General features: G+C 40.1%; 1 protein-coding gene across 1 annotated transcript in view; it reads right to left on the minus strand.

The window, feature by feature from the left end:
• Positions 1 to 22,874, minus strand: part of CPED1 (cadherin like and PC-esterase domain containing 1) — a 286,736-nt gene that overhangs the window by 31,519 nt on the left and 232,343 nt on the right. The window contains exons 16-17 of the mRNA XM_024757824.1: positions 17,305 to 17,422; positions 7,796 to 7,932 (exon numbers count right to left, since the gene is read on the minus strand). Coding sequence (XP_024613592.1) covers positions 7,796 to 7,932; positions 17,305 to 17,422 — 255 coding nt within the window. The remainder of the gene's footprint in view (positions 1 to 7,795; positions 7,933 to 17,304; positions 17,423 to 22,874) is intronic.

Consider the following 22,874-nt stretch of genomic DNA (forward strand, 5'->3'; position numbering starts at 1 on the left):
CACGCTGGGAGCTGGGCACATCACTGCTGCTCACATTCCATTGGTTGGAACTCAGTCATGTGGTCGTGCACCTGATCTCAAGGGAGACTGAGAAACGTAGTCAAGCTTTGTGCCGGAAAGAAGAAGAAATGAGTTTGATGAACACTTCCCTAGTCTTTACCACATTCTCCTACGTGCTAAGTCTTTCTGGGGAAATAAAAACACCTAAATTCAGATTTTTTACCTGTGAATTAGTAAAAGTGTGAAGCATCTGAAAGCCTAAATTTATAATCTACATAATGCATAAGAGCACTTCTGTTCTTAGAGATATTGATTCCTTGGGACAAATAAGAGCAAGAAATATCATTTATTAGTGAAAATACAACAAAAACTTTAGGTTTTTTTTTTTTTTTTTTTTACCATGTTCCCTGCATTGGCAGGAGGACTCTCAACCACTGCGCCACCAGGGAAGCCCTGGGAATTTTTGATTGAAATATACGATAAAACAATTTTCATCCCACTTTATCTCATCATGAATAAAGGGAACTAATGATGACGATACTTAACATGTAAATATTTTACTCCACTACCTCCTGTCTCCAAAGTCACCCAAAGTAACAAGGACATAGTTAGCAAAGCAAGTTATAAAGAAATGAAGAGAAGCAATGGGGGCTGTCTGTGTTGAGTCAATATAAAGGTAGTTTGTTAGCTTCTCAGATTCTTCTGATCTTTTGAAGCTAGGAAAGAACTGGGTATATGTAGAATCAATAGGGGAAAAAAAAACACCTTGATTTAAAATAATTTTCTATCTTCCTTTCTTTCCTCTTGCATAGGTTCTATCTTTAATATTCACAGAGATGGGGATATTTCTTCAGAACAACAAAGTACATGGAGATGCCAACACAGGTCTCAGCCAGCAAATAGGAACCCACTGGAAGCTTCCAAGAGGGGAAGTTATACAGGAGCTTCTTGTCCATTAATCTAGGCAATGCCTGCTTACTGGAGAGCTCTCATCTTGGTAAATAAAGGAAACGAAAGTGAGGAGGAGTCCTATTCATTACATCTAATCCAGGGCCAAGCATAGGCCATACGTTTAGAAAGCTCCACAGTGATTCCAATGAGCCCCATGATTGAGTACCACTGCTCTCATAAAATAACTTCCCATTCCAAGTGAGGTATAGGGTGATTCAGCTCTAATATGAAGCTGAGACTGATCAGATGGCTAGTGATATTTAGGGCATGATGAAAATCTAGCTCATCAAAGCGTCTCTCTGTGAAATGTAATATGATTGCAACGAATGTTTTTTCAATGATGCATTTGATTAAATTGGCTATAGAGGACCAAACAAATTGCTCTTTGGAGTCAAGAACAGATGAAAACTGACATGTAGGCAAGTCACTCTAAAACACATGAAATTTGGCAGAAAAGAAAAACAAACAACTGAACAATATCACCTAGACACAGATCTTCTAACTGCTTGGAACAAAAATATGTATCTATTTTGCTCTTCTCTCTGGACTGTGGGCATTATGTGTAAGCCATCCTTTCCTGGTGAGAGTCAGGTACACTCCTTTTCTTCTGTTCACCCTTTTTTATTGAAACTGACAAGCAACAATGAATTGTGTAACCATAATGGAATTCACGTATTAGTCAGAACATATTATTTTAAATTGGGCGTACTTCAAATATGTAAACACCTTTAAATCCAAGACAGTACTTAACTTGCAAACATAGCTTAAAACTGCAAGTTACATTTCCTGTTTTAACAGCTGAGTTTAAATACTTTCAGTAAATATTGCCTTTTTATATTTTCCTTTCTTAATTGCACTCTTCTCTCAGATATTTTATTACTGAGTAATAAAATACTGAGTTTGTCAGTTGAACTATGTTTCTGACAAACAAAATAAAAGCTCGTTTCATTCAGTTTTGGTCAACCTCCTAAGTTCTTTCAGTTGTAAATTTCATTACCCTACTTCTAAACTATTTCCTATGTATTTTGCACTGTGATTACAAAGTTATGCTCTGATAAATTTTTCTAAATGTTCCAACCAAAGTTTATTAAGTAAGAGGTGTGTGTCTATTTAGAGACATATGTCAGGAGTATAACTGAACACATAGTTTGTTCTTTTTCAATGAATTTTGCTTTGATTCAACACGATGGCACATCAAAAAACCTATACATATCTACAAGAGCTTACAAATGAAATAACTCACATTTGGATAGATTTGGACTAAGAGGGGTCTCGTATTTACCTGCCCTCCAGACACGAACAAGTATGCCATAGAAAGTGATACAAATGCTCTGAGGAGAAGCCCTGTGCCATCTTTCTGCAGAGATCAGCCTCTTGTTCACTGAAGTAAAGGCAAATGACTGAGGTATAAAAAGTTTGGTCCTGCTTACACACCACTGAGTGCAGTGACATTCTTGGTCAAAGTTACAGCAAAACTGAACGCCTTTTTAAATCCCAACTGATCTGTGTTTTGTTTCTTCCCCACTGGTGGGCCTCCATTTCCAAGTATAGCCTTCCATTCATCACTGGAAAGCAGTGGTAAAAAGATGTAAAAGATCATGATAACAACATAAGGAAATTCAACTGAGAGAAATGACTACTGGAGCTTCTAAAGAAAGCAGAACACTGTTTGAAGGCCTAACTTTCCAATACTTCTCACGGGCCCAGTCAAATTCTGTTGCCTTTTAATTGGATTCTTTTGAGAAAGATAACTCAGTTTAATGCATTCCCTTAAAGGTTACCTTGATTAGGATTTAAAATAAACTTCTGTGTTTTTTTGTAGCACAACATATTTGCACTACTGTACACGGGAACAGTGACATTTTTGGCTTCTCACGGTAAAAAGTCTGAGTTTTCCATATTAATTGAAAGTTTTCAGATGAGTAAGGGTACTATACCATTAGAAATTGCATGTCTAGGTATGTCCCCACTTTTACACAATCCAAGAGGCATAAACTGGACCACACAGAAAACGAGTAACTCAGAATCACCTCCAGTGCACTCCTTGCCTGCTAGGTTCCTGCCCATTGTCTGTTCCCTCCATTCTCTGTTCCCTCCAGTAAGAGAAAATTCAAAAAAGGCACTAAGCTTGAGTGATACAACTCTCACCATAGGTTCTTTTGAGAAAAAATGAAGATCTTTATTTTTTTCTCGTTCAATTAAACTATTTCAAAGTCATGTGATGGGTAGATTGCCTATAACTACCAACACCACCCTGCTCAGGCACTTTCTCTTTTGGCAACTTTTCCAGACCTTCCCAGTCCAGGTCAGGTGCCAGCCTCTGGGCTTCTCCCAACCTTTGCAATGATCACGCGATTTTGTAACGATCACTTCTCTCATTTGTCTCCTTCCACTAGACATTTGGCACCTTGGAGGATCGTGGTGTGCACACGTAGAACAGATTCTTAGCTCAACGGAACTAGATGAATGAATAACAAGGTGACATCCCAAAAGTTGAAAAAGTGTTCTGGGCTTAATTGTGTTAAGTGGTCAGCTGGCTTCGACTCTGTGAGAACATGTTAGGGATAACTGAGATTGCAAGGTTTCTGATGTGGGGCAGCAGAGTTACTCTGATTCCTTCCATGAATAAAAGAGTCACTTCATTCCTGAGTGCCAGTCTGAAACTGCTGTCCTTTAGCATTTGTGAAGTGAATTTCTGATGATATCACCCCAATAATATGCCTCTTTTCTTGAATGTTTGACATGGCAAAAAGAGTCCCCTACCTGCACCTCACCCCCCAAAAGAGTCAGGTGTTTATAAAACAAAATATTTGTGTTACTTGTTTCTCAAGTTTTGTAACTGATATGCTTTAACATGTATTTGTCTTTGAAATAGAATGGTGATTATAAAAAGTTCTGGGTAGGATGAGAACTCCCTTGCCTCAGTAATGAAATATAAGAGTTTCACCATCACTTTGTATGTTTATATTTTTCTCCAGGAGAATGAGAAATAGATGTATACGGAAAACCTTCTGCTAACCAACTCCTATTCATAAGTGAAGCTTTCTTAAAATAAGTGCGATTTCATAGTTGTAATTGTGAATGTTTACACAATTATCTCTGTGCTGTGTGGTACATGAGGGTATAAACCTGTCTGCACATTACCAAGTCCTGTGATTCAGCATATAAAATGTCTTTCTCAGTTTTTCCCTTCTTTACATTTCCACGGCCTCTGCCCAAGTTTTGATTTATACAACTTTTCAAAATATAGATTTTTGGATTTAAAAAGGTGCTCACACATTGTAAATATAAAGGTAACACACATACATGTATCCCCTGCTTTCCGAAAGTTCAATTTATGTCACTTCATTTTTCTGAAACCTACATTAAGACAGGCATTTTTCCTAAAAGTGAAAATCCTCTTCGGATTTCTTTTGGTTAGCAAAAATAGGTACTAATATAGGTCTTTCAGAAAAGCAAATTGTTGTCAATTGAACTTTCTGAAAATCGGGGATACTCTTCACTGTCCTCCATTTCGATTTACGAAAGGCTTCATAGGAGCGCTCTACTTTTGGATAGCGGGGGAAACCTGTATTTAAAAAGACTTCTTCACACTCTGCCAACCATAATTTACTACCTGGATTGGCTTCACAGCCATATGTTCTCGGCATTCACACAGGATCTGTGTGTAAAAGGATCCTGTGCTTGGTTTATTGCTCTGCTTTTGCCTTCTCAAAATTCTTAATAATTATTGAACACAGGGTCCTGCACTTCCGTTTTGCCCTGGGCCTGGCAGAATATATGGCCAATCCTGTCACCATCCCACTCCTCCCCTACTCCCCTCCACTTACGTAATCAATCTTTTTAAAACTAATTAATTAATTAATTAATTTTGGCTGTGTTGGGTCTTCACTGCTGCCCTTAGGCTTTCTCTAGTTGTGGTGAGCGAGGGCTACTCTTCATCGCGGTGCACGGGCTTCTCACTGTGGTGGCTTCTCTTGTTGCGGAGCATGGGCTCTAGGCACACGGGCTCAGTAGTTGTGGCTCATGGGCTCTGTCACGCAGGCTCAGCAGTTGTGGCGCACGGGCTTAGTTGCTCCGTGGCATGTGGGATCTTCCGGGACCAGGGATTGAACCCGCGTCCCCTGCATGGGCAGGCAGATTCTTAACCACTGCGCCACCGGGGAAGTCCAACTTATGTAATCATTCTTAAGGGCTTGTTACATCCAGAAATATTCCGTGTGTGTAAGCATGTCTGCATGAGGTTTTGCATTGGTGAGATTATTCTATACGTATTCTTGACTTTCGTGGCTTCCTCAGTGTGGTGTGATAGAATTTTTCCATTAAACAGTCTCTGCGCCCCGCAGCACCATGCCCATTGCTTCCTGCCGTAGGCAGTCTCCATACCACTGCAGGATGGTTTTGCTAATTCTGGTTGTGCCGCTGCTCTGCTAAAAATGTACAGTACTTCCCTGCTGGGTATAAAGTGAATTGGCATCCTGGTAAACACAGCAGACTCTGTAGGACCACTGCCAGCATGCTGGCAAATATGAGTTTCTGAGCTTGCGATTCTGAAGGACGCTTCTGGACCCAAAGAATCCCTAAGACAAGCCCTCACTTCCTAGCAGCCAGCTGGTTGGTCTCTGCGGGGATCGCCTGACTTGAACACAGGCCTTTATTTTCAGACTCTGTAACATCGTCTCTCTCTCACGCGTATGAAGAAGAGATCTTCCCTTTTTCTTATCATTGCTTTGTAGAGTTGCTAATAATTGAAATGAACAAAGACGGTATTGTGGACTTCGTGTTTGTGTCCTCCCGAAATTCACATGTTGAAACCCTAATTTCCCCCCTCCACACCTGCCCATGATGTGATGGTATTAGGAGGTGGAGCTTTAGAAGGTAATCAGGTCTAGATGAGGTCATGAGGGTGTTGGCCCCATAATGGGATTAGTGTCTTTGTAAGAAGAGGAAGACATTAGAGGTCTCTCTGTCTCTGTCTCTCTACCTTATGAGGACACAGCAAAAAGGCACCCAACAGAAGCCAGGAAGCGGCCTCTCACCAGAACCCAACTGTGCTGGCACCCTGATCTTGGACTTCTCAGCCTCCAGAACTGTTGAGAAATAAATATCTGTCTAAGTCACTCAGGCTATGGTATTTTAAGACTGACAGGGAAGGCATTTAGCTTTCTACAAAGGTGATTAATCTACAGCATGGGATTAGATCATATAGACTTATTCTTTCACAGATGAAGAAAATGAGCCTGAGAAACAATGTGTTCTGTCCAAAGCCATGGACTTTAGTGATGAACTTTAACATCTACTGACTTTCAGGTTAATAGACGATGACATCTCGGAATCTTCCTGAGGTCAGAACGAGATTCTGAAAGAGTTTGGAGAAGTCTGACGTATGACAAGGACTATTTTCATTGTTTCCAGTCCTACATTTCTAGGATATGGAGGTTGGGTTGTCCAAACTGGTGGTTCAAACTGCCTGAGTAGTGGCCGCTTACATACACGTGGGATCACAGGTGAATTACTCAGTCTCTCTGAACTTTAGCATTCTTAAGTAGAAAACGGATCTAAAAATATCTACCTTACAGACTTGTGAATAGGAATGAATAAAATTTTAACTTATTCATTTACTCAACAAATATTTATTAAGTGACTATTATGTTACAAACGCCGTGCCAAGCAAGATTATGGTAGTGAATCAAACACACTGGCTGCCCTCCTAAAGCTCAAAGTCTGATAGGATTTAAGGTGTGAACATGGTAGCACGGTTCTTTGCACAGAATCAATGCTCACTTAATAATACAGCAACAGAAGTTTCTGACATTTCTTTTCTTCCCTTCCCTTTTTTGAAGCTAACTAATACTGCTGCTTTATCTTTAGATATCCTCTCAGTCACGGACTTTGGGGCACTTATATTAGAATCTCCATGAAGAAGAGGTCCATTCCCCTGCCTTGCTTCTCCCACCTGTCATTCTTCTTTAAACCATTTGCTGGTAGAAAATCTGAACATAGGCCTAAAATCTGAAAAACTGACATATATTTACTCCACTGCACTTTATGAATCAGAGCTTCTGAAAACAATCAGGTTTTGAAATCAGTCTTGCCCGTGCTTGAGAGCTTGCAAACAGTTTGTAAGGAAATGTCCATCTAATAAAAGGTACTTTGAAAGTCTGCAGAAGGATTACTTACTTCATGTTAATCAAGCATCTCAGTCTATGTGCCCAGTTCGCACGTCCGAGAGCTCTGCCAGAATCTACCCAGTCAGAGCACGCCTAGCAAGGAGACACTGCATGTCCAAGAGATCAGCTTAGAAGCCACACTAAAGGAAAAGCAGCCTAGCGAGGTCCATGCGAGACCTGCCCGGGAACGTGAGAGAAGATCAGGAAGGTTAGTGTGTAAAAACCATGCTATGCACGGGGTAAGCTGGAGCAGAAGTCTTACATGCAGGAACATTCTACAGCCTGTGCGAGCCACAGATGGCTGTTTTAACTGCAGTGCCTTGCGAGAGCTGCAGTTGACAAGGCCAGATGCTCTGAATCGCCAACTGTCAGTTGACATGGCCAGCTCTTACCCATGTGGGCTGAGAAAACCCTGGCCCAGCATGGAACTGGGTCAGCACAGGACATGATTTTTAGAGCCTCAATCTGTCAAGTAGACTTATTTGGAAATAACTGAGCATTGTGAGCAAAAATTGTTAAGGCTCTTCTATGATAATGCATTCATTCAAAAAGCCAAACTGCGTTCAGTTAGCTGTCCTCTGCAGAGTGAGGGAGAAGGAATTGGTCTAGTAAGTACAGTTTTGGTGCTGTGGGTGGTGTAAATGAAAGGTCTCCTCCACTGATCCAGAGCCTACCTTCCTTCCTCCCAGGCACTGCTGGAGCTGAGGCTTAGTTAGGACACCATAGTGACAGTTGTGAGGCTGCCAAGTGATTTCTCTCCAGTCACAGGTCCTGTTGTCTGAACAGCTAAGGCAAGGCACGATCCACTGGCCTGGAAGAGACAGCAACACTTCTTTGGTTCAGTTTCTATGGGTGAAATTACAGTTTGCAAGTAAGTCTAGAATTCAGCGATGGCACACCATTACAGAAATCACAGAGCAGACCACTCTTACATAAACCCAGTGGAGCAGTGCATGGCCTCCTGCCGACCAAACAGAATCTCAAGTAGTAATTTTGTGTGTGTGTGTGTGATACGTGGGCCTCTCAGCGTTGTGGCCTCTCCCGCTAAGGAGCACAGGCTCCGGATGCACAGGCTCAGTGGCCATGGCTCACGGGCCCAGCCGCTCCGCGGCATGTGGGAGCTTCCCGGACCGGGACACGAACCTGTGTCCCCTGCATTGGTAGGCGGGCTCTCAACCACTGCACCACCAGGGAAACCCTAAAGTAGTAATGTTTTGAAATAACACAGTTCGTGCTGAAGTCAAGTATGAATTCTGTTCTGTAAAAACACATACTTAAAAAAAAATTAAAGTGATTGGGTACTACTCAATTATTATTTATTTTCAAACAGTACACGAGGCACTTAATAGGACCAAAGTATATAGGGAGCCACTGATACTGAGGTGGTTGGCCACACATATTTCCTAGCCTAACACATGCTTAGGTTACCAATCCAATAATAGTTACATTCTCTGCTCTCCAGAGATTCAAGATACGATAAGACAATTACTTTAATATTCTGATAATTTATTGTTTTGAAGAATAGTGATTGCTCCTTAATTTGATCGGTGGCCTTTTTGCTGTGAATCTCTTCACCTCCTTCTAGCTCTGTCACCTTAATTTTTTCATCTGTTAGATGAGGTGTGTACTGCTCTCCTCACATGACTGGTATGAGGATTTAATGGGATAATGTATTTAAAGGGCCCAGCACAGTTACCACATCATATTCACCTTTGCTAGCAGCTGATTTCAGGCACAAAGTAGGGCACAAGCTCTAGTAAATGTTTATAAGATAAATGAATATTGTCAAAAAGCTGCATTTAAGATCTTTCTTATTTTACTGATAAAGTAACATGCATTCAAAACACTGCAGCTTTTAGTGTGAGTGGACACATTAATCATTTATTAGAAAAATATCATGAAATGACTTTTTTTTTTTTTTTTTTTTTTTTTTCCGGTCCGCGGGCCTCTCACTGTTGTGGCCTCTCCTGCTGAGGAGTACAGGCTCCGAACGCGCAGGCTCAGCGGTCATGGCTCACGTGCCCAGCCGCTCTGCGGCATGTGGGATCTTCCCGGACTGGGGCACGAACCCGTGTCCCCTGCATCGGCAGGTGGACTCTCAACTACTGCGCCACAAGGGAAACCCTGAAATGACTTTTGATTTTTGTTTTTTCCTTGTTTATCTTTTCAGGAACGAAGTGTGAACCAGCATGTTAAACATGGAGCAGTTATTTGTGCCCTTTGTGGAGAATACCTTGATGTCTTCAACAATCATCTGCTCTACCCAAAAGGTCTTGCTTATGTTACTGCTTCATGCTTCTCTTCAAAATATCGAGGAGCTATGGGACTTCCCTAGTGGCGCAGTGGTTAAGAATCCGCCTGCCAATGCAGGGGACACGGGTTCGAGCCCTGGTCCAGGAAAATCCCACATGCCGCGGAGCAATGAAGCCTGTGTGCCACAACTACTGACCCTCCACTCTAGAGCTCACAGCCACAACTGCTGAGCCCACGTGCAACAACTACTGAAGCCTGAGCGCCTTGAACATGTGCTTCGCAAGAAGAGAAGCCACCATAATGAGAAACCCGTGCACCGCAACGAAGAGTAGCCCCCGCTCGCCACACGCAGCAACGAAGACCCAACACAGTCAAATAAAGAAAGAAAGAAAAGAAAAACCTTTGTTTTAAAAAATGTATTGAGGAGCTAAATATTCCCCGATAGTTTTTGAGTTAGAAAGGAAAGTTTTTAACAAGTTTATCCACTCTGGCTTTGATTTATGGTTCTGCTAACAAAAGTATCCGGTGTGACACTAATTTTAGCAGGAAGAATTTCTACTTTCAGGGGATTAATAGGCTTCATTTGAAATTTCATGACTCGGGGATGTCAGAATTGTGTATGTGAGGGTTTGTGTGTGTGGAAATAGTTACGAATAACAAAATACGGAGAGAGATCTAGTTTATAGCTCTTACTGGTGGATCACAGAACAGCCATAAAAAGGAATGAAATTGGGTCATTCATAGAGACATGGATGGAACTAGAGTCTGTCATACCTAGTGAAGTAAGTCAGAAAGAGAAAAACAGATATCGTATATTAACGCATATATGTGGAATCTAGAAAAATGGTACAGATGAACCTATTGGCAGGGCAGGAATAGAGATGCAGACTTCTTAGAGAACGGACCTGTGGACATGGTGGGGGGAAGGGGGGTGGGATGAATTGGGAGATTGGGATGGACATAAATACACTACCATGTGTAAAATAGATAGCTAATGGGAACCTGCTATATAGCACAGGGAGCTCAGCTTGGTGCTCTGTGGTGACCTAGATGGGCGGGATGGAGGGGGGGTGGGAGGTCCAAGAGGGAGGGGATATATGTATACGTATAACTGATTAACTTCGGTGTACAGCAGAAAGTAACACACCATTGTAAAGCAACTATACCCCAATTAAAAAAAAAAAAAAAAAGCATGGGTATATTAAGAGAGAGAAACTGGGAGAAACAGAAGGAAATAGAAAGGAAAGGAGACAAGAAGAGTATGACTTCCAAGGAAGAGATGAATACACACAGCAGAATTGCTTTAGTGGAGCGCTGTGCCAACAGGAGCAGAGAGCTGAGCTACTGGACAGTCCAAAAGTAATGTGGACTTGTTTGTTCCTCTTACCATACAATTTTTTCTTTGCTTTGTTTTTTAAACTTAATGTGAATTCCAGAAAACTGCCTTATTCAATATCTACCCATTAAATATACTATCTTCACAATTTCAGGTCTGGTGAATGACCTTCCATTTCTCTACATACATATCACGCTCCATCTAGGAGGATTTTCATTCAATACAGTGTTGAAGTATGTACCCTGTTAAGTATTAGGCACTCTTGTTGTTAAAATAAGGTAATAACTAAGAAAGAAATAGTTAACATTGTTATAGCACCTCTCAGATGTCAGGGATGTTCTGAGCACTTTAATATATTAACTTATTTAAACTCAGAGACACCCTATTATCACCGCCATTGTGCTAATGACTTAACTGGGACTCAGAAAGGTTAAGTTACTTGTCCAATATATTCCAGCTAGGAGGTGGTAGACCCAGGAATGGAGCTGAAGAGTCAGCTCCAGAGTCCATGCTGTTGATTATCATGTGAAACCTCAAAAATTATAATCAGGTGAGAAGGGTACAATTTATACATGTAAAAAGCTTAATAATAGGTAATTCATAATTAAGAAAAAATATCAGTGTGGTACTCAAAGAGCCTGGGCTTTGGAGACATACACACCTGGGCTCTCCTTCCAGGTAGCTCTGTGGACCTCAACTCAGTACATTAAAGTCACCTGGAACGGTTTTTAAAATCCTCATGCCCAGGTCGTACCCTAGACTGATTATCTCAGAACCACTGGATACGGAACTCAGGTATCAGTATTTTTTTTAATGTTTTTCAAGTGATTCCAATATGCAGTCAAGGTTGAGAACCACTGTTTACCTCGGACAAATTACTTAATCTTTTCATGATTACATTTACTTCTCTTTAAGAAAAATATGTAGAGCATCGGCCACAGTGCCTTTATACTAGAAATTGATGAATATATTTTACCGTCCCCAGCCAACTTCACCCTAAGCAAGCCATGGCAGATCAGAATAAAGACAGCACCATGGGGGTCAGAGTTGTCTGGCAGGTTCCGTGGAGCAGATAAGATGTGAAGAGGGGTTTGTGAATAGATAAGATTCGGAGAGGTGGAATGGATGATGTTAAGTGGAGACAGACCTGACAGGAGTGAGACTGAAGAAGTGACTGCTCTCCACGACAGACCGTATATACTGGAGATAAAAAGAAGGTCTGCTCGGTGAAAGGTGTTTCCAAGTTTGTAGATGGAGAGAATAGCAGTAATACTTAAAGATACAACACTGAACATTTGGGAGCGGTGCTGAGGTTTGAATGGCAAAATGAAGACCGTTCTCAAAAGTGTTTGTTTCTCCATCCGATTCTCTTTTATAATTCTTCTGCGGTTTTCATTCAGAATATATCTTGCTTTCTAATTCTAATTTTGCCCTGGCATACAGGGTTTGTAACCAGTTATCCACATCTTTCACATCTTTGTTTGGTTCCTAATACTATTTGATTTAGACACGGCCTTTACATTTATCCTTCGTCGATGAATTCCTCAAGAAAACCTCCTTCTGAAATAGTCTTTTTTTTTCCATAGACATTTTGTGGGTTGTGGATACAGTTGGAAGGGGCCTGGGATCTCCTCTTTTCCATCCTCTTCTTTTATAGTGAGGATAACTGAGGCCCAAGATGTTAAATGACAGAAGTGGGATCATGCCAACAACAGGGCTGGACCAAAATCGAGGTCTCAGAGTCTCCAGTGTGCTGATCCTTTTATCACGTTAGGTTAGGTCAGCACATAATCATCAGCTGAAAATGCAATATGGCTCAGCAGTCTCTCTGGTAGCACTTATAGAAGAAAACCACAAACAGGTTGTCGCAATAAATGTATTTTTATAAGCTGGATTTATTCAGTGGGTTCATGTACTCAGAGACTATGTTTTTTTCATAAGACGGTGGTATGCTGGGGACATAAATGTGTTTCTGAAAATGAGATGTTATTTAATAATACTTTGAAGGGCTCAGTTTTCCTCAGATCCTTGAGTACCTAACAGCGTGTATATCCCCTCCCCAAATACTGTCTCCTCACCCGACTCCCAAACTCATTGACAGCTAGTTTTGCACAAACCAAGATCTTTGGCCATTTGCTGCTAAGGCTGAAGAAACAGGTGACCAGTTGCATGCACAAAGATACAAATATGTATGAGCTTGTGGCCATAAAATCACATGCACATAAAAAAAGATGCCTGATTGGGTCTCTGAAAACTTAGCTCCAATGGTTCATGCTACTATATATTTATAGTCATAACTCTTTGCATTTTTGTATCACTTAATAATGCCTTTTTTATTGTGAGTTAGTAATACTACTTGAAATAGACATCTGTATAACATCTGCAGGACTGGGCTTTCTTGACATTTTAAATGATTCCAGCTCAACAAAAATTGTCAAGAAGAAGGACATAAATTCTGTGTTATATATTTAAACAATGAATGAATCAAAGCTGTGATTTCTGAAATAAGGTATGACATATGTCTTAGGGAATAACATTCTGAGGAATGAAATTGCCTTTTGGGAGCAGTTATTTAATTTATCATTATAGCTTTATATTTAATGCAAGTTAAATTTCAGCCATTTAAGTGAATTGGATTGGGTGATATAATGGAGAAAAGAAGTTCGACTTTGTGATTTAGGGCCATGGTGAGATGTAAAATCATATAAATGACAGCACTAATTCCTGAATCTATAATGCTATAAAATAAGGCAGTTTTTACTTAAGAAGAAAAAATACATTTATATTTTCAATATTAGAAATACTAAACTGTAAGTTGTTATATTTCCTTCCAAAAAAAGATACGATAGGGCTTCCCTGATGGCACAGTGGTTGAGAGTCCGCCTGTCGATGCAGGGGACGTGGGTTCGTGCCCCGGTCCGGGAAGATCCCACATGCCGCGAAGCGGCTGGGCCCATGGGTCATGACTGCTGAGCCTGTGCGTCTGGAGCCTGTGCTCCGCAACGGGAGAGGCCACAGCAGTGAGAGGCCCGTGTACCGCAAAAAAAAAAAAGATACGATAAAAGCTTTTGTTTACATATTATAAAATGCAATCTAAATTATTTTCTTTAAATGTAATTCTCACTCAGTGATCATATAAATTTCTTCTTTCTGCAAATTAGAAGAATTATTTTTTCTTTACTGAGCAAAAGATTTTATTCTTAGGTTGTGTCTTATAGTTAAACTTTTCAAAAGGCTAGAATTCAACTTAGTAAAAAGAAGTCACTCAAAATTATATTAGCTAGGGCTTCCCTGGTGGCGCAGTGGTTGAGAGTCCACCTGCCAATGCAGGGAATGTGGGTTCGTGCCCCGGTCCGGGAAGATCCCACATGCGCAGGGCGGCTGGGCCCGTGAGCCATGGCCGCTGAGCCTGCGCGTCCGGAGCCTGTGCTCCGCGGCGGGAGAGGCCACAGCAGTGAGAGGCCCGTGTACCACAAAAAAAAAAAAAAATTATATTAGCTAGTGTTATTGAAAAAACATTTTTCAAGGAGAAAAAATGGATTCAGTTCTGCCAAATAACTGTAATGTGCTGTGAAAATAAGATTTTGGAGCCATTCTATGGCCTTATAAGCTAAAGCAAGGGTCCTAAAATAAACGTCCTCCCAATGTCATCTAATGTGACAACTTCTTTCTATAGAAGGGAATCCTACCATCAAGGAAGGAAATCATCTCTGACAGCAAAAAAAAAAAAGTGCATTCTTGCAAAGTGCTGTCTCTGATCTCACTCATTTGCTTTGAATCTTTAGGTCTCTAGGACCTCAAGGAGGGAGCTGTTGTCTCTAGCTGATTGTGCCCTGCTGCTAAGAGTCTTCTGTGAAAGAGAGGAGGGCTTGGATCGTGGTTTTAGTTCAGCCACTATTTTAAAATCATATCTCAGACACCGAAAGATGAATAAGGTACAATCTTTGCTCTGGACACACTTGTGATCTACGTGCAGCCATCAGTACAAACTTATCGCTGATGTACCTTTGACATATTAATACACGTACCCTGTACTACACGTACACCTACTCCTCTATGTATATATTACATATATACATATCCATCATAAAACATAAAAACAAGCATAATTAAATAAAAATAAATGTACATATATTTTCATCTTTACTGGCTTCTTCCCTGTGGATTGTTCTGTGCCACTCACTCCCCTTGCATGGCTGCAGTATTCCACTTTGAAGACTACTGATTAGAGGAAGAGAGAGAAACATGTAAATTAGATACTTGAAATACAATGAGGTGAGTGCTATTTGTAGACATATGTCCAGGATATTCTGGGTGCGTAGAAGAGAAGCAACACTAGGGGTGGGGTAGTAAAGAAGGACTTCCTAGGGAGTAGTCTGGAGTCCTACAGCTGATTATCAGCATGAAATGAGGTCAAGAGTCTAAGATGGGGCTTCCCTCATGGCGCAGTGGTTAAGAATCCACCTGCCCATGCAGGGGACATGGGATCGATCCCTGGTCTGGGAAGATCCCACATGCCGTGGAGCAACTAAGTCTGTGCACCACAACTACTGAGCCTGCACTATAGGGCCCCCGTGCCGCAACTACTGAGCCCATGTGCTGCAAGTACTGAAGCCTGCACGCCTAGAGTGTGCTCCGCAACAAAGAGTAGCCCCTGATCGTTGCAACTAGAGAAAGCCCATGCGTAGCAAGGAAGACCCAATGCAGAGCAAAAAAGAAAGAAGAAAAAGAGGCTAGGACGAGTTGGGAGAGATAGGAGAGGTCAGATTATTGTCAGATTAAGGAATATGAACTTGACTGGGGTGTCAATATTGTGGTTTTTTTTTTTTAAAAGGCATAACTACTCAAGTTACCAGAAGGCCCCTGTGTTTTTTTTGGTTTTTTTGTTTTTAATTTTATTTATTTTTGGGCTGCACTGGATCTTCATTGCTGCACCCGGGCTTTCTAGTTGTGGCGAGTGGGGGCTACTCTTAGTTGCAGTGTGCGGGCTTCTCATTGCAGTGACTTCTCTTGTTGCAGAGCATGGGCTCTAGGCATGCAGGCTTCAGTAGTTGCGGCACGTGGGCTCAGTAGTTGTGGCTTGCAGGCTTAGTTGCTCCACGGCACGTGGGATCTTCCTGGGCCAGGGATTGAACCCGTGTCCCCTGCACTGGCAGGCATATTCTTAACCACTGTGCCACCAGGGAAGTCCCAAGGCCCCTGTTTTATGGCAGCCTCTCTTGTAAGGACCAGGCATGGCTTCAGAACAGGGCCTGGCATAAGTTACTGCAAGTTTAATGGACAGAAGAAGCTGCCACTTCTTGAGGAATCTCAGTAATGTATCTTCAACTTTTTGTTGAAGAACTTTTGACTCGGTTCAGCAGGAGGAACAGAATTAAGTTGTTTTTATGATTCTCATAAATTGTCATCTGATAAAAAATACCTAGACACATTGGTGTCTCCTTTGTATATAAGAGTATATATCTCATTTAGCCAAGAATCGTAAATCATACCACCTGACACACCATAATGGGTAAATTCCTCCCTGTGCACTGACTGTAATTTATTATTTAGGACACATGTTCAAGAAATGCCCACGTTTGTTAGCCGTGCATGCCAAATTGCAATTTGTCCCACCCGTTTGTGAAACTCATTTCCTGTTCAAGCTGTGGTGTGAAGTTCATGGCAAGGGTAGAAAAGCTCCTGAGTGTTTTCTCAGACTTTTTACATGGAGGGAGACTTGGGGTCAGGAGGCCAGAGCAGTAACCAGGAATCACAGAGAAGATGCTCTTTCCTCCTCTTACTGTCTTGGAGGCATTTTTAGTTCCAGCTAGCCTCCACTGAAAGAACAGTGCTGGGGAAGGAAAGAAACAGGGGAAGTAGACAGTGGCACCAAAGTGCCTCATTCCAGGTCTGCCCTAGGCGTAGGCAGGATTGAACACTGTAATTTGAATTTGACATCATGGTTTTCCTGCCTCTATGCATGTTCAATGTATGGGAGATGTTAGTGACCATTCCCAAAGATTTTTTTTTTTAACTAAAAGAAATGGTTTAAAACTGAACTTGTATCCTTTCCAGTTCTTTGGGTTCACAAGGTCAACTTATTTGGTACCTACTCTATGGAAAGTATAGTGTTAAGCGAATTGGTAGAGTGTGAACAACTGAGACGCCCTGCCTCTCATGCAGCTGACAGCCCAGGAAGACTGACATCAAACAATCAACTACACATTTAATCATTTGAATAATTGAGGAAATCACCATGGAAGAAGAACACTGGGTGCTATGAAAATACGTAATAAGGAAAACAAGTCAGAGACTCAAGGAAGGCATTACGGCACAAGTGACTTTTTGGCTGAAATCTAAAGGTGAATATGCATTAACTGAGCAAAGAGCAGAGGATGAAAAGAAAAGCATTTGATTAATCAAAATATTTCACATATTAAAACAATGCATTTACATTAATTTTATGTGCTGTAGTTCATATTAATGAAAAAGTGTCATATTACCTTGATTTTTTTTGTACAAGAAGAGTTTAATAAATAAACATCTACTACTTATCTATATTAAAGGATTTTTAAAAAAAAAAGTAGAAATGATATCCAGTGTAATAGTCACCTTTTGTGTCCCCAGATGGACAGGTCTTTAGTCCTGGCTGTGAAATGGCTTCAATGTAGTCAGAAGAAATGGGCTGTAACCCGCAGGTTTCCTCTGGTTGAATCAGCAAACCACAATCCTGCATTAAAATGATAAAAATTAGCTGTATAGTAATTAACCTGACCTGTAGTGATAAAATCTACAAAACAAGACTTTCTGTGCCAAATAACTTTTGGATAAAAGGGAGCAATTCTTGTTTGCCCTTCTCTTGATATTTATTCATCAATAGTTGTTTTTGCTATTAATAGCTACTTCCATTAGGGGCTTCATATTAATAACTTCTAATGATAAGTTAATCTTTATTTTGACATTGATACTCATGTTACTGCTCTGCCAATTTTTAAAGAAATAAATGTCAGTTTTACTTTAAAAATATACCTGTGTGTTGTTGACTCATTAAAAATATAACATAGTATAATAGAGGACAATATATCAAGGGGAAAAGACTCAATGTGAGAAAAGAAATGGGAAATATTTGGGGAGAATGTTAATTTAACAGATGAATTTCATTTCAACACACATTTATTGAGGATCTATGATATGCTAGAAATGGAATCAAATACATATATTTTATCTAAAGCACCTTCACATATTTATAAAAGTATGTAACAGCTCACTGCAATGAAATTCATTAGGGAGGCATGTTCTGTACTAAGCAATGCCTTCCATAGTCTGCCATATGCATTGGAGAGCGGCAGTTTGTTGGCTTTGAAATCTCTCCTCTGCTCTAGCAGGCTGTCCTGCTCTCATTTTCTCTTAGCTTATCCTACAAAGCTATTGGCATCTGTACCTGTCCTGTTTCCCTCTATCCCACCTCACCTGGTTCCACTGCCACTCTTTTCACCGGGTTCTCTCAGCCTACCACAACTAAGGCCAGGTAAAAATGCTAAAATCACTCTGAGGAATGTTTTCTTCCTAATTTTGCACGGAGAGCATCTTTTTGTGTCTTAGGTCTCTTGAAACGGTAGCACAGTTAGGTGTTACTGTCTGTCGGCATCATTTGTTTCCTTCATACTCTTCACCACTTGGTAATTGCATTGGTTATTTGTGCCTTTCCACTAGACTGAATACTCCATGAGAACGGATAATTATTTGGCTCCCACATACACCCAGCCCCTAGCGTACAGTAGATAATGATAAATATTTGTTGAACGTGTAAAATGTTACAGTTAGTTGTCCCCCTTTTTATATTATAAATTCTCAGTAATGGAGAGAAAATTGTTTTGACCTCTTGTTTGCTCTGTACCTCTGCCTCTAATGAGCAATTTCTGGTCAGCTTCCCTCAGACTTTCAAACATCCTAACCACCAACTCAGATTCCTAGATCTCATACCAACATGTCCGGATATTAAGGGAAAAAAGGAATGGAGGTAGTGTGCGACTTTTTGAAATCTTGACTTAGTACACATATTTTCATTCTTTAATTCATGACTGAAATTGAAGTTTAGGAAACTGATTAAAATTAGAATTGTGATTTGTATTAAAATGTTCATCATAATAAAGCAGTTAAAAATAACAGAGTTTATAATGATGTGAGAAGATTTAGTCTGAATAAACATCTATGAATGATATATGTTAATGTATGTGTGATATCTATCCATCTATCTATCCATTTGTTTTAGGTGGAGACTAGACCTTTTTTGCCAGAAAAATGGCATTATGTATCTATCAGATTGAAAAAAAATGTTTTATATCAAATGTTAGGGAGGGTGGGGAGAAATAATTACCATTATATACTGCTGATAAGGAGTACAAATTAGTTCAGCTACTTTGGAAGGTAGTTTACAGTAAAATTAAAAATTCACAGACTCCGTAGCCCCAAAGTTAGACTTTTCAAAGTCTGCTCCAGAAAAACCCTCATGCAATGCATAAAGAACATGTATAAAGATAGATCTAAATGAACGAAGATGGAGAGATTTCCCAGGCATATAATTAAGAAAAAACTGAAGACCTTGTTTTGTTCCAGAATAATACATTCCACACGAAGCACATCGTGAACATGTGGCAAAGTCATCTAAATTCAGGTATTTCAGACTGAGGTGTTGCGTTCAATTTATTAACAATGCAAATAATGTTGAAACATTCCTAAAAGTCTGGATTTAGATAAACGTTTGTCTAGAGATGATTGTTTGTTTGGGGTCTCTGTGGGGTGTGTGTGTGTGTGTGTGTGTGTGTATGTGTGTGTGTGTATGTGTGTGTGATTGTGCCCTAATACTCATCTGGAGGGCATTAGAAAGAGTCTAGATCCCAGATGCCAAAGCCCCAGTGGGTATCTTCGAAGCTGAACATATTATTGGCTGTATCAATCAGTTAGAAAGATGTATTGTTAGGTGTGCTGATGGCTGATCCTGTAGGAAACCAAACTCAATCTCTGATGAGTGGGTGTGGGCTATTTCAGATATGTTAGCCACAGGCAGCCTTTCTGAGGAATGACATCTGAACTGAAGGATGTGAAAAACTGGGGGGATGAAAATTTCAAGAAGAAGGAGTTGCATGTCAAAGGTCACAAGGTGGGAAAAAGGTTTATCTGACATCTTAGGCAAAAAAAATTATTAAAAAATCTATGTTGACAATCTATATTTTAATAATCAAATCATGACATTTTTTTTCTTGAGATGCACCTCCAAGGTTATCTGCTACAAACTCCTACTCAGAGGAAGAATGATAATCCATGATGTGGTCCCGAGCAATTCTGGATACAGCTTTCAAATGGAAAGGTATTGATTTAATACCTAGAACCTGCAAAGTGCCTTGCTAGAACGCAGGTACTTGACCTCAAGCAACATAATCTAGTTCATCATCAGAAGTTTCTTCTTAATCCTGAACTGAACTCCATCTTATTTGTTCTAATTATCCTCTTCGGTGCAGTTTAGAACACATTTATCGTAATAATATAGAAGCATGTTCTGACCTGACTTCAAAGGTGCTGAAACAAATGACTGGCAATAGAGAATAATAATATTTTTAAATGTTCAATGTTTGCACTTACTGAATACCCAAGATCCCACATATGAGCCTATTATAATAGAGTAAACATAATGCAGAACATAGAAAAGCATAATGTAAGTGGGAACCAGACAGGGTGACCGCTCTGGCTGCTTAGAATCTTGGCCTTGTCTTCGCGTTTGAATTGTTCCCCGGCGTGGTGCTATCTCTACCTCAGATGGAGGCTCCTACGGGGTACCTGTTCTTCCACAGTCAGCAGGTCAGCCCTGTGATACTTGCACTCATGAATTTTAGTCCAGCTTTGCCATGAACTGGCTGTGTGCTACTGAGTAAGTCACTTGATCTAGTTTTCTCAATATAAAATGGTGAAAGGTAGAGAGAAGATACCACAGCAGATGATGTGAGGTGCCTACACAATATTCATTCTCCCTTCTTCCTTTCTAGTAGAAAGACCTTCATTTTGTTGGAGGGAGCAATGTGTTTAGCATTAAAAAAAATCAAACAAATAAAACTCTATTTCCCAGTCTCCTTTGTAGCTAAACATGGCCATGTGACACAATTCCAGCCAAAGAAATATAAGTGGAAATTGGCTACAGATCTCTGGAAAAATTTTGTTTCCCTGATGTCATGTTTTCTTTGTCACTCTGTTTCCGATTTCTGCTAGGAATGTGGATGTGAGCCTGAAGGAGGAGCAGCCATGTTGTAATCATGAGGAAACCATGAGCAGAAAGATAGGAAGTAGGATGCCTATGCTGCTGTAAAGCTGTCGCATGCTGACTTTGGGCTGCCCGCCTCTGCACTTCTTGCATTGGAAGAAAAACAAACACTTACTTGGTCAAACCACTATGGAAATATAATATGCAGCCAAACTTCTCTCTTCCTCTAAGAGTTTGTGAAACCTATTGTTGGGCCACATGAAACTTTGAGAATCCCTTTAGATCTTAAAAGTGATAAACCCCACTAATAAAAAAAATTAAACAATTTTTGAAAGGGAAAAACTCATTAGCATATCTCATTCTTTCTTCACTGGTGTGATCAGTAATTTAGTCACATTCAGGCATATTCAAGAAAATGAATAATAGCTCTTCTGGCCTTACATGTCATCTCTTGGAGCCCCTGAGTCTAGGTACACGGAAAAGGTAGTATTTAGCAGAGAAGCTTAAAATTTACCCCAGAAATCTCCACATTTAGAGTGTATCCCTTTGCTGGAGACTTCACAAATTCCTGAATGGACTGTCATAGCTTTCAACAGAGTGCAATGAGATAATTAATGGATTTTCTTGTTCAAACATGTGCAGAGTATATGCGTTTAGTACATAATTTTAAAAATTTGCTTAACTTTTCATGAAATGCTGTAGTTACCAACAGAAGATATTAAGGTGCCCTTGGCTTCACCCTCTGCCCTACCCATGAATACATGACCACTGTTCTTGTTACCAATTCCTCTGGAAACCCATTTAGTTTTTTACAGATGTATTTGGCCACAAATGAATTAGTAGTACTTTTCATTTTTATGTGATTTTGCTATGTTTTTAGAGCGATATCAAATTGGACTATTTGATCTAGTAGGTAATTTTAAACCTTACCTACTTTTTTGGTGCCACAGAATCATTCTTTTAAGATCAAACAGTTCTCCCTTTCTTCTACTAAATAATGAAAAATGTCCACATTCTAAATTTAAAAATATACATTTACTCCTTGTGGCACCCAGATTTTCCAGAGGGACCCATTTCTTTCCCCTGGGCTGCTGCTATTTCTAATAAGTCAGTAGTGACTGCTCAGACTTTACAATATTGGCACGGTTGCCTCCCTGCAGAAAGGCAGAGTCCTCTTCCAGATTAAGAATGTTCCTTTTCCCATAAGAGACAAAATTCTTGATGAGCTAATTTTACTATCTTGTTTCAAAAGGATGAATAATTTTCTGTCTTCACATTGCCTCTAAATTTAACAACTGCTTTCCTTGTATTGTAGTCAGCCAGCCATAAAATAGTAGCTATTGTGTGATTCACAGTATTAAACACAGAATGACCATTTACAGAATAATTATCTGAGATATAGATTAGCAATGAATCATTACAGCATAATCCATCTGAAATCATCTTTTACATACCACAGTGATCCTAAAACTGAATGTTTTTCATGAAGAAAAGAATGCATATGCAGAAAACTATAAGACACTGATGAAAGAAATTAAAGACGATACAAACAGATGGAGAGATATACCATGTTCTTAGATTGGAAGAATCAACATTGTGAAAATGAATACACTACCCAAAGCAATCTACAGATTCAATGCAATCCCTATCAAACTACCACTGGCATTTTTTACAGAACTAGAACAACAAATTTCACAATTTGTATGGAAACACAAAAGACCCCAAATAAGCCAAAGCCTTCTTGAGAAAGAAAAACAGAGCTGGAGGAATCAGGCTCCCTCACTTCAGACTATACTACAAAGCTACAGTAATCAAGATAGTATGATACTGACACAAAAACAGAAATATAGATCAATGGAACATGACAGAAAGCCCAGAGATAAACCCACGCACATATGGCCACCTTATTTTTTATAAAGGAGGCAAGAAT

The sequence above is a fragment of the Neophocaena asiaeorientalis genome, unplaced genomic scaffold (assembly GCF_003031525.2).
Source record: "Neophocaena asiaeorientalis asiaeorientalis breed wild unplaced genomic scaffold, Neophocaena_asiaeorientalis_V1.1 scaffold116, whole genome shotgun sequence".
In the NCBI taxonomy this organism is placed as follows: Eukaryota; Metazoa; Chordata; class Mammalia; order Artiodactyla; family Phocoenidae; genus Neophocaena; species Neophocaena asiaeorientalis.